Source organism: Oncorhynchus masou, chromosome 24 (genome assembly GCF_036934945.1).
Source record: "Oncorhynchus masou masou isolate Uvic2021 chromosome 24, UVic_Omas_1.1, whole genome shotgun sequence".
Classification (NCBI taxonomy): domain Eukaryota; kingdom Metazoa; phylum Chordata; class Actinopteri; order Salmoniformes; family Salmonidae; genus Oncorhynchus; species Oncorhynchus masou.
Window position 1 is genome coordinate 97,443,737 of NC_088235.1, and position 14,558 is coordinate 97,458,294.

Below are 14,558 nucleotides of genomic sequence, written 5' to 3' on the forward strand. Positions count from 1 at the left end.
AGTGGGAGAACTTGCACAATTGGTGGCTGACTAAATACTTTTTGCCCCACTGTATATGTCCTAACCGACTTGCCAAAACTATAGTTTGTTCACAAGAAATTTGTGGAGTGGTTGAAAACTAGTTTTAATGACTCCAACCTAAGTGTATGTTAACTTCTGACTTCAACTGTATTTACGCCCAGGTGTCGTGATCTTTTCTGTTGGAATCCGGTCCGTCTGCTGGAGAGTCCATCCGAGTTCCTCTCTCTCTTTCTGTTTCCCTGAAGATCAAAGTATTTTGTGGTTAGAATGGATACTTCAGAGTACCATTCACAAATGTTCTCATAGAATAGAAGTTTTGTCAGTTGTCGGTATTCGGATCCCAGGTTTCCATAATTTCTAGCTGTGGACTAGTAATTAGTATCTAAGATTTCCCCTTATACTGTAGGGATCGATAATCTCAGAGTTTAACCATTTCCCTCCGTGTAGCCAATGCTCCACCTGGTATGGTTAGGAAATCAATAACTATTCGCAATCACAGCTCACGCTGTGGGTTTGCTTAGTCTTGGTACTCAAATGTGTGCCACCTCAGTTTACACCGAGGTATGCGTGGTCTGAAGAGGATTTCCTCAGGAGGGGGTTTTATTCGTAACAGTAGAAAAGGCCTGATCATGTCTGTGCTCACTGGGGTGGGCTAATGACTTAGTTAAACTTTAAAGGGAATACAATTCTCTCACATTAAAGGTTTAACATGACATTTACATAATTTCACAAATAGTTTCATCTTTACTCATTAATTTTATACAAGAATTAGATGCAAACCCCATAATTGATAAATGTACACATTCAGATATATAGTTATGTGTGTTTCTTTTCCACTCTGAGGTCACCAAATGAAACACACTCATCATAAACGTCCCTTATGTGTCGATGGACCATTCCCACCTCCTCACAAGTGGACATTTCATTTCATTTTCCCATTGTGGGAAAATTTTAGGAGTTCGGCCACATGAAATCCTTTGTTCTCTCTGTGTCTTTCTCTCTGCATGACCAGGGCGAGAGAGTCTCCACCAGGAATTTACGACCTGAGATAACAGAACCTGGGTGTAGGAGAGAGTGAGAGAGGGGGAAGCCACAATCTATATCCAGAAAGGGCCACATCATGATACTGTAAAGTAACAAAATGTGGAAAAAGTCAAGGGGTCTGAATACTTTCCGAAGGCACTGTATGTGTTATTGTGTTAGGTGTATGTATCCTGAAGACAATTTATGTTTGGCTGTGTGGACTTGGAGACAGACAGCAAGATAACTATTGTGTTCTGTCAGCTTGTGTAACATTTTTATACTCATTGTTTAATAAAATATGTTACATTTTTGGACTACTGTGTGGCCTGCCTTCCATCCCATGCCCTATCCTAGAACCTGGTTGTGAGTGTGACACACACACACACACACACACACACACACACACACACACACACACACACACACACACACACACACACACACACACACACACACACACACACACACACACACACACACACACACACACACACACGCACACACACACCACCCACTCCCGGAATTGAGTCCATTCAGTAAAGGAAGTAAATCCAGTCCAAAAAGTCTGGCCTGATCGTAAAAAACACAGTCAGCTGTGTGAACGGAGTTTCCCTCAGAAACACTCATGCATTCTGTCTCGGACTGTCTGACAAAGAAAACAGTCCCAGCCCAAGTATGGCCCACTCTGCAGCAGGCATACAGACCCCATCTGAGGATGAATGTCCCATCTGTAGGAGCACCCCAACGGACCCACATCACCCTGCTGTCTGTTCTCATGTGTGAGTCGCCTCTTTTTATTGTCATATTCTCTGGTGTTATACTGCAGTGTGAAGCCTAATCTGTAACTTAATTTGTAGCCAGGTCTTTCTGTTCAAATTTAGTGAATGTAAAGTAGATTCAATTTCACACAGAAGCTAATCTGTAGCTGTGAACTCCCAGAGATGATGGTTGGTTTATATCTCTAACCCCAAATAGGTCCAAATAGGTCAATCATTCTAATGAAATGATTTCAGAGTAAGGAACTCCCTCAAATACATGTTCTATTAGTTCTCTCCATTTCTATGAATAAAGACCATCAGCACAGTGCAAAGAAAAGCCTCTGTGTACAAACTCAACATTTATGTTTCTCCTTCACAGTGCTTTTCAATATCACTTGCGAAAAATTATAAACTACTGAAATGAGCTCAGAATATTTCTAAAAGAGACTAAAGTTTAGTTTAGGCATGTCAGATTGTCAAAGATTATATGCTATGATTTGTCCAATGCCTTCATACTCTAAGTGATAAATAGATTTACTTCCACCACATATGCTGGGAAGTAACACAGGGGAATTTCCCGTCGCGTCACAAAAAATACCTGTCTCTAGCAAATACTTTACTTATAAGGGAGAGTGGGGTAATTATATATTTTTTTTTTTACATTCAGTATTACTCCGTCAAGGGAAATATAGTATTCTTTCTACCAAAGATATCTACATATATTTCAGGATGTTGTGTATCCCTGGTAATAATCAGAATTCATATAAACATTACAGTTTTAAAAACATAGCTTCTGGTCTCTTGGCACAACTTACCTCGGGTATGGGGTAAATTGAGCCGCGGGACAGGATAAGTTAAGCCGCCTACAAATTTCTGTACTGAATGAAACATTACCACTACCATTTTAAAACCATGTCTATCTTTATTTCCCAAACACAAGTTAACACAATCACAGTCACTTTTTACATAGGCCAGGCTCTGTTGTTACCTTATATCCCAGCTATATTGTCTTTCATTTTGCCAGAAACAAGGGTGGCTCAATTTACCTCTTTGGCTCAATTTACCACTCTCACAACTATGTTAAACTCTGTTCTTAATGGCAATCAGAAGTAGCCTATTAGAATGAGGATGAGAGTTCTTTAACTATTCCCTTCCATTCTTACGACTAGTGTAGTCTGGATTTATTACATAGCTGCAGTGTTAGTCAATAGCAGCTTCTCACAGAACAGGTTTGGTTCTTCCTGTAAGTGTTTACTTCATGACTGAAGAATGTGCCACTTTATCAATGGACAATAACCACAGCTGTGCATGTTGCTTATGCATTTCAATGAATGATGCACTGTAAAACTCAATCTTATGTTTTGTGTGTGTGTGTGTTCCAGGTTCTGCCGCCCATGTCTGACCCGTTCTCTAATGTGGTTACCCCACTGCCCTGTGTGCAGAGCTGAGGCGCAGGTTGATGACATCAGGCCTGTCAGAGTCAAGACGGGGACCATGGTCGTCAGGTTGGGTCAACCTCTACCTGGCTTGTCGGGGCTTTCCACCCCAGCAACAAGATCTGTGGCAGGTGACGTCCAGAGGTGAATGACTGACTGGTCCAGATACAGCCAAACACACACAGCCAAACACAGAGTGTGCATGACGTATTTTAGCATTAAATTCAGAGGTTTACAATTCATACACTGACAGTCCCAATAATGACCTTAAGGTTGACCAATTGAACACTTAATGTATCTTTTTTAGCTATATCAGACTGCTGCAAATGGGCACTCAGACAGAAGGAAGGAGCCTGGCCAATCAGACCCCAGCTGTCACCACAGCCCCTCCCCTTCCCACTCCAAGACACCTCCCCAGACCACTCTCTTCCTCCATCACTCCTCCTGCCCCAACCAATGATATAGACCTATATATGTCTATGACTTGTAGACCCGCCCCAAAACTCACCCCAACAGCTGGCACTACTGCACCTACCAGCCAACTTGCCACCCCACCTACCATCCGATCTGCCACCCCACCTACAATTACTCGTCCTGCCACAACCAATGGTTTATACATGACTATGGCTCAAACACCTGCCCCCACAGTCACTCCAACAGGTGCCACAACTACACCAGCACCTACAACCACAACTACCATACCTGCCATCACCCTGACACCTACCATCACATCTAAACCCACCCCCACACCCCGCACCAGGGCTTTCTCCGCCCCAGGACGACAGCCTTTGGCCATCCCTCAGCGCACACCTTCCACAGCGCAAAGACCCACCTCTACCTCTCACCCTGCTCCCCCAGTACTGGCTGCTCCTCCAGCCCTCTCCTTCACAGATGATGGGTAAGTCAAAGTCACCATTGGTTTGTATGTTTGCATAAGTGTGCTTGTGTGGTGTTTAGAGTTATTTTGATTGTTGTACTGCATATTTGCTGCTCATTGTTGACTACTGCAGACTCATCATGAGAAATGTAACCTGATCATATGTTTCTTTTCAGTGACTTGTATGAAAACTTGCTGGGCTTGCAAGGCCAGTTAGTGAGGTAAGACTGTGTTGGTTAAGAGTGAATATTTACCCTTGTCTACAGTATTACGTTTTATATTTTTCTCTCCAACGCTCACTCTGTCTCTATCTTTCTCTGTCTGTCTTTTCTGTCTGTCTGTCTGTCTGTCTGTCTGTCTGTCTGTCTGTCTGTCTGTCCTCCCTCCCTCCCTCCCTCCCTCCCTCCCTGTCTGTACTCACTCACTCACTCACTCACTCACTCACTCATTCTCTCTCTGTCTGTCTGTTCTCACTCTCTCTGTTTTTCTCTCTCTGTCTGTCGGTTCTCCCTCTCTCTCTCTCAGTTCTGTGGTGAGGATGACGTTTGTCTGTCCGTTCTGCCAGGAGAGTTGCCTGGATGCGAGGGATCTGTGGATTCACTGCAATGGCAAGCATTACTATGACAACAGGCCCGTGGTCAGTGATATATTTGTTATGAATTACTATAAAGCTGTCAGTTGCGTCGTCAGTTGCTCTCAATCACTGGGTCTCAAATATGAGTTTATTTCATGTTATTTCAATTTTATTTAACCAAGATAATCCACTTCGTAACACTTGTCACTGCCTCCAGGGATTCCTCGTCCATAGTCTCTATTCCTAGGAAGTTGTTGGCCAATTGGGATCAAACTTTGTTGCTCTGAGTGATTGTTGCTCTCTGACATCCTCTAGGTGTGTCCAGTGTGTGTCTCTCTGCCTCATGGTAATCCACACCAAATTAGCAGGAACTTCATCATGCATCTGAACCTGAGACACTGCTACTATGCCGAGAAATACACGGTTGGCTACACACACACACACACACACACACACACACACACACACACACACACACACACACACTAATAAGATGTTTCTTTGGTCCACAGAACACCCATCAAACCGACATGTTGAACTTGCAAGATGGCATTATTGAGTCTCTCCAGGATAACAACCTGAATCCCAGATGATCTTTATCGATATCAGCCACAACATCAGTAATCTAGTAATTTAGCAATAACACACTCATCATGATTTGTATATTTTCATGCTAAAGCTGCTCACAGAATCGTTTGATGAAAGGCAATGTTGTCGAACGTTGATTGTTGCAGCTGTTCTTTTCTTTCTTTTGAATGTATAAAACCATGCCCTGTTTACTGCATCTATCAAATGTATCAACTTTAATGGACATTTTCAATATCAGTTTTGATATACGTTTTCGTACAGTACCAGTCAAAAGTTTGGACACACTTCCTCATTCATGGGTTTTTCTTTATTTTTACTATTTTCTACATTGTAGAATAATAGTGAAGACATCAAAACTATGAAATAACACATATGGAATCATGTAGTAAGCAAAAAAGTGTTAAAGTAGCCACCATTTGCCTTGATGACAGCTTTGCACACTCTTGGCATTCTCTCAACCAGCTTCACTTGGAATGCTTTTCCAACAGTGTTGAAGTATTTCCCACATCTGCTGAGCACTTATTGGCTACTTTTCCTTCACTCTGCGGTCCAACTCATCCCAAACCATCTCAATTGGGTTGAGATTGGGTGATTGTGGAGGCCAGGTTGTCTGATGCAGCACTCCATCACTCTCCTTCTTGGCAAAATAGCCCTTATACAACCTGGAGGTGTGTTGGGTCATTGTCCTGTTGAAAACAAATGATTGTCCCACTAAGCACAAACCAGATGGGATGGCGTATCGCTGCAGAATTCTGTGATAGCCATGCTGGTTAAGTTTGCCTTGAATTCTAAATAAATCACTGACAGTGTCACCAGCAAAGCACCCCCACACCATCACACCTCCTACTCCATGCTCCATGGCGGTTGGAACCAGAAATCTCAAATTTGGATAGATTTCCACCTTCTAATGTTAATTGCTCGTGTTTCTTGTCCCAAGCAAGCCTCTTCTTATTATTGGTGTCCTTTAGTAGTGGTTTCATTGCAGCAATTCGACCACGAAGGCCTGATTCACACAGTCTCCTCTGAACAGTTGATGTAGAGAGTTGTCTGTTACTTGAGCTCTGTGAAGCATTTATTTGGGCTGCAATTTCTTGGGCTGCTAATTCTGATGAACTTGTCCTCTGCAGCAGAGGTAACTCTGGGTCTTACTTTCCTGTAGCGGTCCTCATGATAGCCAGTTTCATCATAGCGCTTGATGGTTTTTCCAACTGCACAATTTTCCAGATGGACTGACCTTTATGTCTTAAAGAAATGATGGACTGGCATTTCTCTTTGCTTATTTGAGCTGTTCTTGCCATAATATGGACTTGGTATTTTACCTAAAAGCGCTATCTTCTGTATTCCACCCCTACCTTGTCACAACACAACTGATTGGCTCAAACGCATTAAGAAGGAAAGAAATTCCACAAATGAACTTTTAACAAGGCACACCTGTTAATTGAAATTCATTCCAGATGACCACGTCATGAAGCTGGTTGAGAGAATGCCAAGAGTGTGCAAAGCTGTCAACAAGGCAAAGGGTGGCTACTTCTTAGAATCTCAAATCTATTTTTTCTTTGTTTAACACTTTGGTTACTACATGATTCCATATGTGTTATTTCATAGTTTTGATGTCTTCACTATTATTCTACAATGTAGAAAACAGTTAAAATAAAGAAACTCTTGAATTAGTAGATGTGTCCAAACTTTTGACTGGTACTGTATATTTAATATCCTTGTATATTCTTGACATAGAATAATTATAATAAAGAAAATTGAAATCAAACCTATCGTGTGTCCTGGAGGATTATATTAGTCACGGATCCTTGAAGTCTACAAAACAACATTATGTACGTGTGTGTCTGTGTTTGTACGTGTGTGTGTGTGTGTGTGTCTGTGTTTGTACGTGTGCATGCGTGCACGTACATTTGTGTTTCTGTAACACTTACATAAGCAAATGGGGGATAATTAAACAATCAATAATTATGCATTTGACAGCAATAGAAGATATTTTATCTTAAACCATACATTTTACGCAATCTGCACAATCCTGCAAGCCTTGCAATTTGTTCAGCTTCTGTATAAAACCTAGCAAACACAAACTCCACCCAGACTAAGGCTTGGACTGCAGCATATCGGTGGTCACAAACTCCACCCAGACTAAGGCTCGGACTGCTGCATATCAGTGGTCACAAACTGCACCCAGACTAAGGCTCGGACTGCAGCATATCGGTGGTCACAAACTCCACCCAGACTAAGGCTTGGACTGCAGCATATCGGTGGTCACAAACTCCACCCAGACTAAGGCTCGGACTGCAGCATATCGGTGGTCACAAACTGCACCCAGACTAAGGCTCGGACTGCTGCATATCGGTGGTCACAAACTGCACCCAGACTAAGGCTCGGACTGCAGCATATCGGTGGTCACAAACTCCACCCAGACTAAGGCTTGGACTGCAGCATATCGGTGGTCACAAACTCCACCCAGACTAAGGCTTGGACTGCTGCATATCGCACAAACTGCACCCAGACTAAGGCTCGGATATCGGTGGTCACAAACTGCACCCAGACTAAGGCTCGGACTGCTGCATATCGGTGGTCACAAACTGCACCCAGACTAAGGCTCGGACTGCTGCATATCGGTGGTCACAAACTGCACCCAGACTAAGGCTCGGACTGCTGCATATCGGTGGTCACAAACTGCACCCAGACTAAGGCTCGGACTGCTGCATATCGGTGGTCACAAACTGCACCCAGACTAAGGCTCGAACTGCTGCATATCGGTGGTCTTTGACCCCTTCTCTCTTCTTGTGCTTGTGATTAGCGGCAGTCTTAGAGCCATGGCTTCTAAATGGATTGTTCTGGTCTTCAGTATGCTCTGGTGCTTGGTACGTTTCCTATTCCATCACTAATGTAATTTCATGTAAAACACTATATTACCTAAATTACATTACATTGCTCTAACCAACTGTATTTTTGTGGTGCCTGATACAGTTACTGTATTTGTCATAATTGTGTAACAATTTTGCTTTCTTTTTTTCGCAGTTTTGTGTGGTCACATTTCTAATCTTGTTACATTTTAGTGCAGACCTGTTACATTGCTCTGTTTTCTTTTCCTTGTTTATTTGTTTTCTTGTTTGTTTATTGCCTGCTGTAGTCAGCAGCATCCCGGCTCACAGGTGAAACAGGTGAGTGAAACCTCTTATTGTTGTTGTTCATAACTATGACTCATAGTGGTGGTAGAAATAATGTCAAGCAATTGTGTGCTATGGTTGATTTAGACATTCTCTTACCTGCAGAGACTGATGTGGATGAGGGACACGGACACGAGTGGGACATCTTTGACATCAATAAAGATATATAAGAAAATAACTTCATAACATGAATGTGTGTATAGATAGTATCTCTGTGTGCTGATTGTCTAACTCTAGTGTGTTCATTTGCAGAGGCAGGATTGGGACCTGCTGAAGGGTGATATTGTAATAGATGAGGTGAGTTTGACAGCTCATCTTTTCTTTTACTTGAATAATGATATGGATTTCTCATAGCCTGACAATAATATCTGGTCATCACTGATCACCATGAGGGTGTTGTGTCTGATTGCACTGATTGAGAGTGTGTGGTTCTCTCTGTTTAGACTGACAGCAGAAACACTATTCTTGGGGAGCAGTATCTCTGGCCTCAGACTGTACCCTACTATCTGAAGGACAGCCTGGATGAGAAATAGTACACTGCAATACTTCAAACATAGCTTTGGTAAAATACATTTAAATCAGTGTGACAAAATTCAACACAAATACATTTAAATCAGTGTGTCAAATTTCAATACAAAAATACATTTAAATCAGTGTGTCAAAATTCAACACAAAAATACATTTAAAACAGTGCAAAGAAATTCTATACAATTTTGAAATATATATTTCTGTGTGTGTGTGTGCGTGCGTGCATAGACATAAATGCTAAGGGGGTGATTCTGAAGGCCTTCGAGCAGTACAGACTGAAGACCTGCATCAACTTTGTGCCATGGAAGGGAGATAATAACTATATATCTGTGTTCAAAGGCACCGGGTGAGCACACACACACACACACACGGACACCACAATGTCAGTAGCCAATAAATTTTTGAACAATTATAAATTATAATTCTATTCTTCCACTCTATTTTCCATACCTTTCTCTCTATCTCTAATAAAATGTCAATGTAAGGGCTTTATTGGCATGGGAAACATATATTTACATTGCCAAAGCAAGTGAAATAGATAAGAAATAAAAGTGAAATAAACAATAAATTAACAAGCAAAATGTCACAAAAGTTCCAAAAAAATAAAGACATTTCAAATATCATATTGTATATATACAGTGTTGTAACAATGTGCAAATAGTTAATGTACAAAAGGTAATATAAATAAACATATGTTATATTTACAATGGTGTTTGTTCTTCACTGGTTGACCTTTTCTTGTGGCAACACGTCACAAATATTGGGATTGCACACTGTGGTATTTCACCCAGTAGATATGAGAGTTTATTTGTTTTCTAATTCTTTGTGGGTCTCTCTCCTCTCTTTAGGTGCTACTACTCAGTAGATAACAGGCAGGTGGGGAAGCAGAGGTTGTCTATTGGTCGTAACTGTGACCGTCTGGCAACGGTTGAGCATGAGTTGCTGCATGCTCTGGGTTTCTGGCACGAGCAGTCCGGAGCTGACCGCGATGACTATGTCAACATCATGTGGGACCGCATCGAAGAAGGTAGCAATCAATCAATGGATCTGTATTAATAATATAAGAAAATCTACCAAGACCGGGCCGTCCCTCTAAACTTTCAGCTCATACAAGGAGAAGACTGATCAGAGATGCAGCCAAGAGGCCCATGATCACTCTGGATGAACTGCAGAGATCTACAGCTGAGGTGGGAGACTCTGTCCATAGGACAACAATCAGTCGTATATTGCACACATCTGGTCTTTATGGAAGAGTGGCAAGAAGAAAGCCATTTCTTAAAGATATCCATAAAAAGTGTCGTTTAAAGTTTGCCACAAGCCACCTGGGAGACACACCAAACATGTGGAAGAAGGTGCTCTGGTCAGATGAAACCAAAATTGAACTTTTTGGTAACAATGCAAAACGTTATGTTTGGCGTAAAAGCAACACAGCGCATCACCCTGAACACACCATCCCCACTGTCAAACATGGTGGTGGCAGCATCATGGTTTGGGCCTGCTTTTCTTCAGCAGGGACAGGGAAGATGGATGGAGCCAAATACAGGACCATTCTGGAAGAAAACCTGATGGAGTCTGCAAATGACCTGGGACTGGGACGGAGATTTGTCTTCCAACAAGACAATGATCCAAAACATAAAGCAAAATCTACAATGGAATGGTTCAAAAATAAACATATCCAGGTGTTAGAATGGCCAAGTCAAAGTCCAGACCTGAATCCAATCGAGAATCTGTGGAAAGAACTGAAAACTGCTGTTCACAAATGCTCTCCATCCAACCTCACTGAGCGCGAGCTGTTTTGCAAGGAGGAATGGGAAAAAATTTCAGTCTCTCGATGTGCAAAACGGATAGACATACCCCAAGCGACTTACAGCTGTAATCGCAGCAATGTGATTTGTTTGATTTGTTAAAAAAAGTTTGAAATATCCAATAAATGTCGTTCCACTTCATGATTGTGTCCCACTTGTTGTTGATTCTTCACAAAAAAATACAGTTTTATATCTTTATGTTTGAAGCCTGAAATTTTGCAAAAGGTCGCAAAGTTCAAGGGGGCTGAATACTTTCGCAAGGCACTGTATATATAGCCGCACTGTCTGTAGTTGTCTATCAATCTACTGGTGTGTCACCAACTAAATGTACTCTATACATATGCATTTCATTGACTGAACATTGCATTATTTCACTTTTTAGGAAGAGACCATAACTTCCTGATCCACGGTGAGTCAGTGTCGAGTGCTCTGAATGTGCCCTCTGACTACGGCTCTGTGATGCTCTACAGTAAAACAGCCTTCAACATCGGGTCAGAGCCCTCCATCATTACTAAGATACCGAGCTTCATGGACGTGATTAGTCAACGCATGGAGTTGTGGCTTGTGGCAAACTTTAAACGACACTTTTTATGGATATCTTTAAGAAATGGCTTTCTTCTTGCCACTCTTCCATAAAGACCAGATGTGTGCAATATACGACTGATTGTTGTCCTATGGACAGAGTCTCCCACCTCAGCTGTAGATCTCTGCAGTTCATCCAGAGTGATCATGGGCCTCTTGGCTGCATCTCTGATCAGTCTTCTCCTTGTATGAGCTGAAAGTTTAGAGGGACGGCCCGGTCTTGGTAGATTTTCTTATATTATTAATACAGATCCATTGATTGATTGCTACCTTCTTCGATGCGGTCCCACATGATGTTGACATAGTCATCGCGGTCAGCTCCGGACTGCTCGTGCCAGAAACCCAGAGCATGCAGCAACTCATGCTCAACCGTTGCCAGACGGTCACAGTTACGACCAATAGACAACCTCTGCTTCCCCACCTGCCTGTTATCTACTGAGTAGTAGCACCTAAAGAGAGGAGAGAGACCCACAAAAAATTTGAAAACAAATAAACTCTCATATCTACTGGGTGAAATACCACAGTGTGCAATCCCAATATTTGTGACGTGTTGCCACAAGAAAAGGTCAACCAGTGAAGAACAAACACCATTGTAAATATAACATATGTTTATTTATATTACCTTTTGTACATTAACTATTTGCACATTGTTACAACACTGTATATATACACAATATGATATTTGAAATGTCTTTATTTTTTTGGAACTTTTGTCCACCACAGTGACATGCTGAAGCTCAACAGGCTCTACAACTGCAGTAAGTCCTCACCTGTCAATCAATATCAATCAAAAGTCCAATAAAAAAATCAATCAATCAGCCAATAATGTACTGTAACTCAGGAGTTCAGACTGAACTTTAGTTAATGCTTTAACTTGATCAATATCTAGCTAATGAAGGTGAATACATAAGGATTGTCCAGCCAGGTAGTAGATTATCTACAGAAGAGTTACATAAAGCTGTTTTTATTGGTCTCTTGATTCTTACTTTCATAGACAAATGCTGACCATCCCTCCCTGTCACCCTATCTCCCTCTCCACAGCAACTTCCTCAACGTTCCTGGACTCATGCAGCTTTGAGAAGGAGAATATCTGTGGGATGATCCAGGGTCCTGTTGGGAAAGCTCAGTGGGAACACAGACACAGTGTGGCTGGGGGACCCAACACAGACTACACTAACATGGGCCAGTGTGATGGTAAGATATACATACACAGAAGCTTATGCATGCGCACACACTTTACTCTGATGCAAGGCCCAGAGACCACAGTCCTAGTGTAACCTGATAATCATGCCACTATAACGGCACATCTACTTATCTGCTGTTCTCCTAAAGAGATAGAGAATGGCCAGGAAGGTCAATGCCCTCCAACGTGTTTCTTTGTCACTTAAGATTCAGTGGAGGGACTTTGGTTGATTAGTTCTCAGAGGATCACAACATTGAGGTACCCTGTAGCACCATAATGATAACATCTATTTGAGGTCGATATCATTAATATCCTAATTGATTTCATTTAAAGATTAAAAATTCTCCCATTACAGAATATGCATATTTTTTGATCCATGATCAGTTTGTCTCACTCAAATGTTTTATTTCTGTTTCCAGGAAAAGGTTATTTCATGCACTTCAGTACGGTTAAGGGTAACCATGGTGACCAGGCCAACCTGGAGAGTCGTTATGTAACGGCTTTCTTCTGTTGAAGGAGGAGCGGACCAAAATGCAGCATGATGGTTACTCATGTTTATTGAATGAAAGTAGACTAGATGTGAAATAACTGAACATGAACAAAAACAACAAACGGAACGTGAAAACCTAAACAGTCCTATCTGGTGAAGACACAGAGACAGGAACAATCACCCACGAAAACACTCCAAGAATATGGCTACCTAAATATGGTTCCCAATCAGAGACAACGATAATCACCTGACTGATTGAGAACCGCCTCAGGCAGCCATAGACTATGCTATACACCCCACACAACCCCAAGACGAAACACACCACAAATAAACCCATGTCACACCCTGGCCTAACCCAATAAATGAAGATAAACATAATAAATACAGACCAGGGCGTGACACGTTAAATGCGGAAGACACATTTCAGTTGAATGCATCCCCTTTCCGCATTTGAATACATCATTGTTGTCCTGGCCTGGTAACAATGAACTACCTAGATGAGCGTGTACATCAATGGCCGTAGCAGCCCAGGTAGCATGGCCATCTACTTCCACCTAACCTCCGGCCCTAAAGACGACTCCCTCACCTGGCCCTGTCCATGGCATCAGACCACCATGGCCCTGATGGACCAGAACCCGGACATCAGACAGAGAATGTCCAACCACCACATGATCACCACCGACCCCAACAAGCTGTCCTCAGACGGTGAGAATGCGTACACAAAAAATGCTTACAGTATGCCAAATAATAGCATGCCATTGGCTCTCTGTCCTTCATAGAAGCTGCAAGGTCTTCCAACCTGAGACGAGCGTGAGGAGACTCAAATTAGACTAGAAACAGTTAGGGAGACAGGTGTGGGAGAACCTGAAGTCAAATTGTTTATATTGAAGATTTCCCTTCTCTCCCCCAGGCAATGATTTCTACTGGGACAATCCCCTTAAGGTGGGCAGTCTGGTAAACGGTTCTGATGGCAACCAGTTCTACCGCGGGCCTGGTACCGGAACCAGCAGCTACCTCACCCACTGCAGGCTGAAGAGCTGGAACTTCAAAGGAGACAATGCCATCTTCCTCCTCGGTCTAGAGGGTAAGACATTGCGTTCCCGTCGCTGGAGAAGGCTCTTAACCATACATTCCCAATCGTTCCTTGGCTCTAGTCCCAGGTCCATTTGTGCCATCTTACAGCGTAACAATGACTATAGCAGTTGGCAAGACAAAAACAGATCTGAGACCAGACTACCTTGCCCTCTCACTCTGTTCTAAACCAGTGTTCTTAACCCCAACCTCTTCAGATGTGTCTGCACTGCTGGAGACCCAGCCGCTTCCTCATTCTGCTGTTCATCAGTCTGAGAAGAGCGCCGAAGTATCACCCAGCAGGGAGACCAACACGTCCACAGTGGTGATGGCTGTGTCCATGAGCTTGGCAGCGGTCATGTTCGTGGTTACCATGGTAAGCGCAGTGTACACCAGGAGAGTGAGGAGACCGGAGAGTGACGTGATCGTTGTGGATAACATCTAGTACT

General features: G+C 42.5%; 2 protein-coding genes across 2 annotated transcripts; both read left to right on the forward strand.

The window, feature by feature from the left end:
• The first annotated feature begins 1,666 nt into the window (after window positions 1-1,666).
• LOC135513104 (mucin-2-like) lies at window positions 1,667-7,031 on the forward strand. The gene is made up of 7 exons (XM_064935816.1): window positions 1,667-1,823; window positions 3,185-3,382; window positions 3,546-4,136; window positions 4,292-4,336; window positions 4,641-4,752; window positions 5,005-5,112; window positions 5,202-7,031. The coding sequence occupies exons 1-7, from the start codon at window positions 1,720-1,722 to the stop codon at window positions 5,280-5,282; spliced, it is 1,239 nt and encodes a 412-aa protein (XP_064791888.1). The 5' UTR covers window positions 1,667-1,719; the 3' UTR covers window positions 5,283-7,031.
• Window positions 7,032-8,096: 1,065 nt separating this feature from the next.
• LOC135511490 (meprin A subunit beta-like) lies at window positions 8,097-14,554 on the forward strand. The gene is made up of 14 exons (XM_064932982.1): window positions 8,097-8,144; window positions 8,414-8,444; window positions 8,556-8,613; window positions 8,705-8,747; window positions 8,894-8,969; window positions 9,204-9,324; window positions 9,827-10,005; window positions 11,166-11,340; window positions 12,089-12,123; window positions 12,407-12,559; window positions 12,968-13,041; window positions 13,536-13,743; window positions 13,949-14,122; window positions 14,328-14,554. Exons 1-14 carry the CDS (start codon window positions 8,097-8,099, stop codon window positions 14,552-14,554), a joined length of 1,602 nt encoding a protein of 533 aa, XP_064789054.1.
• Window positions 14,555-14,558: the final 4 nt, after the last annotated feature.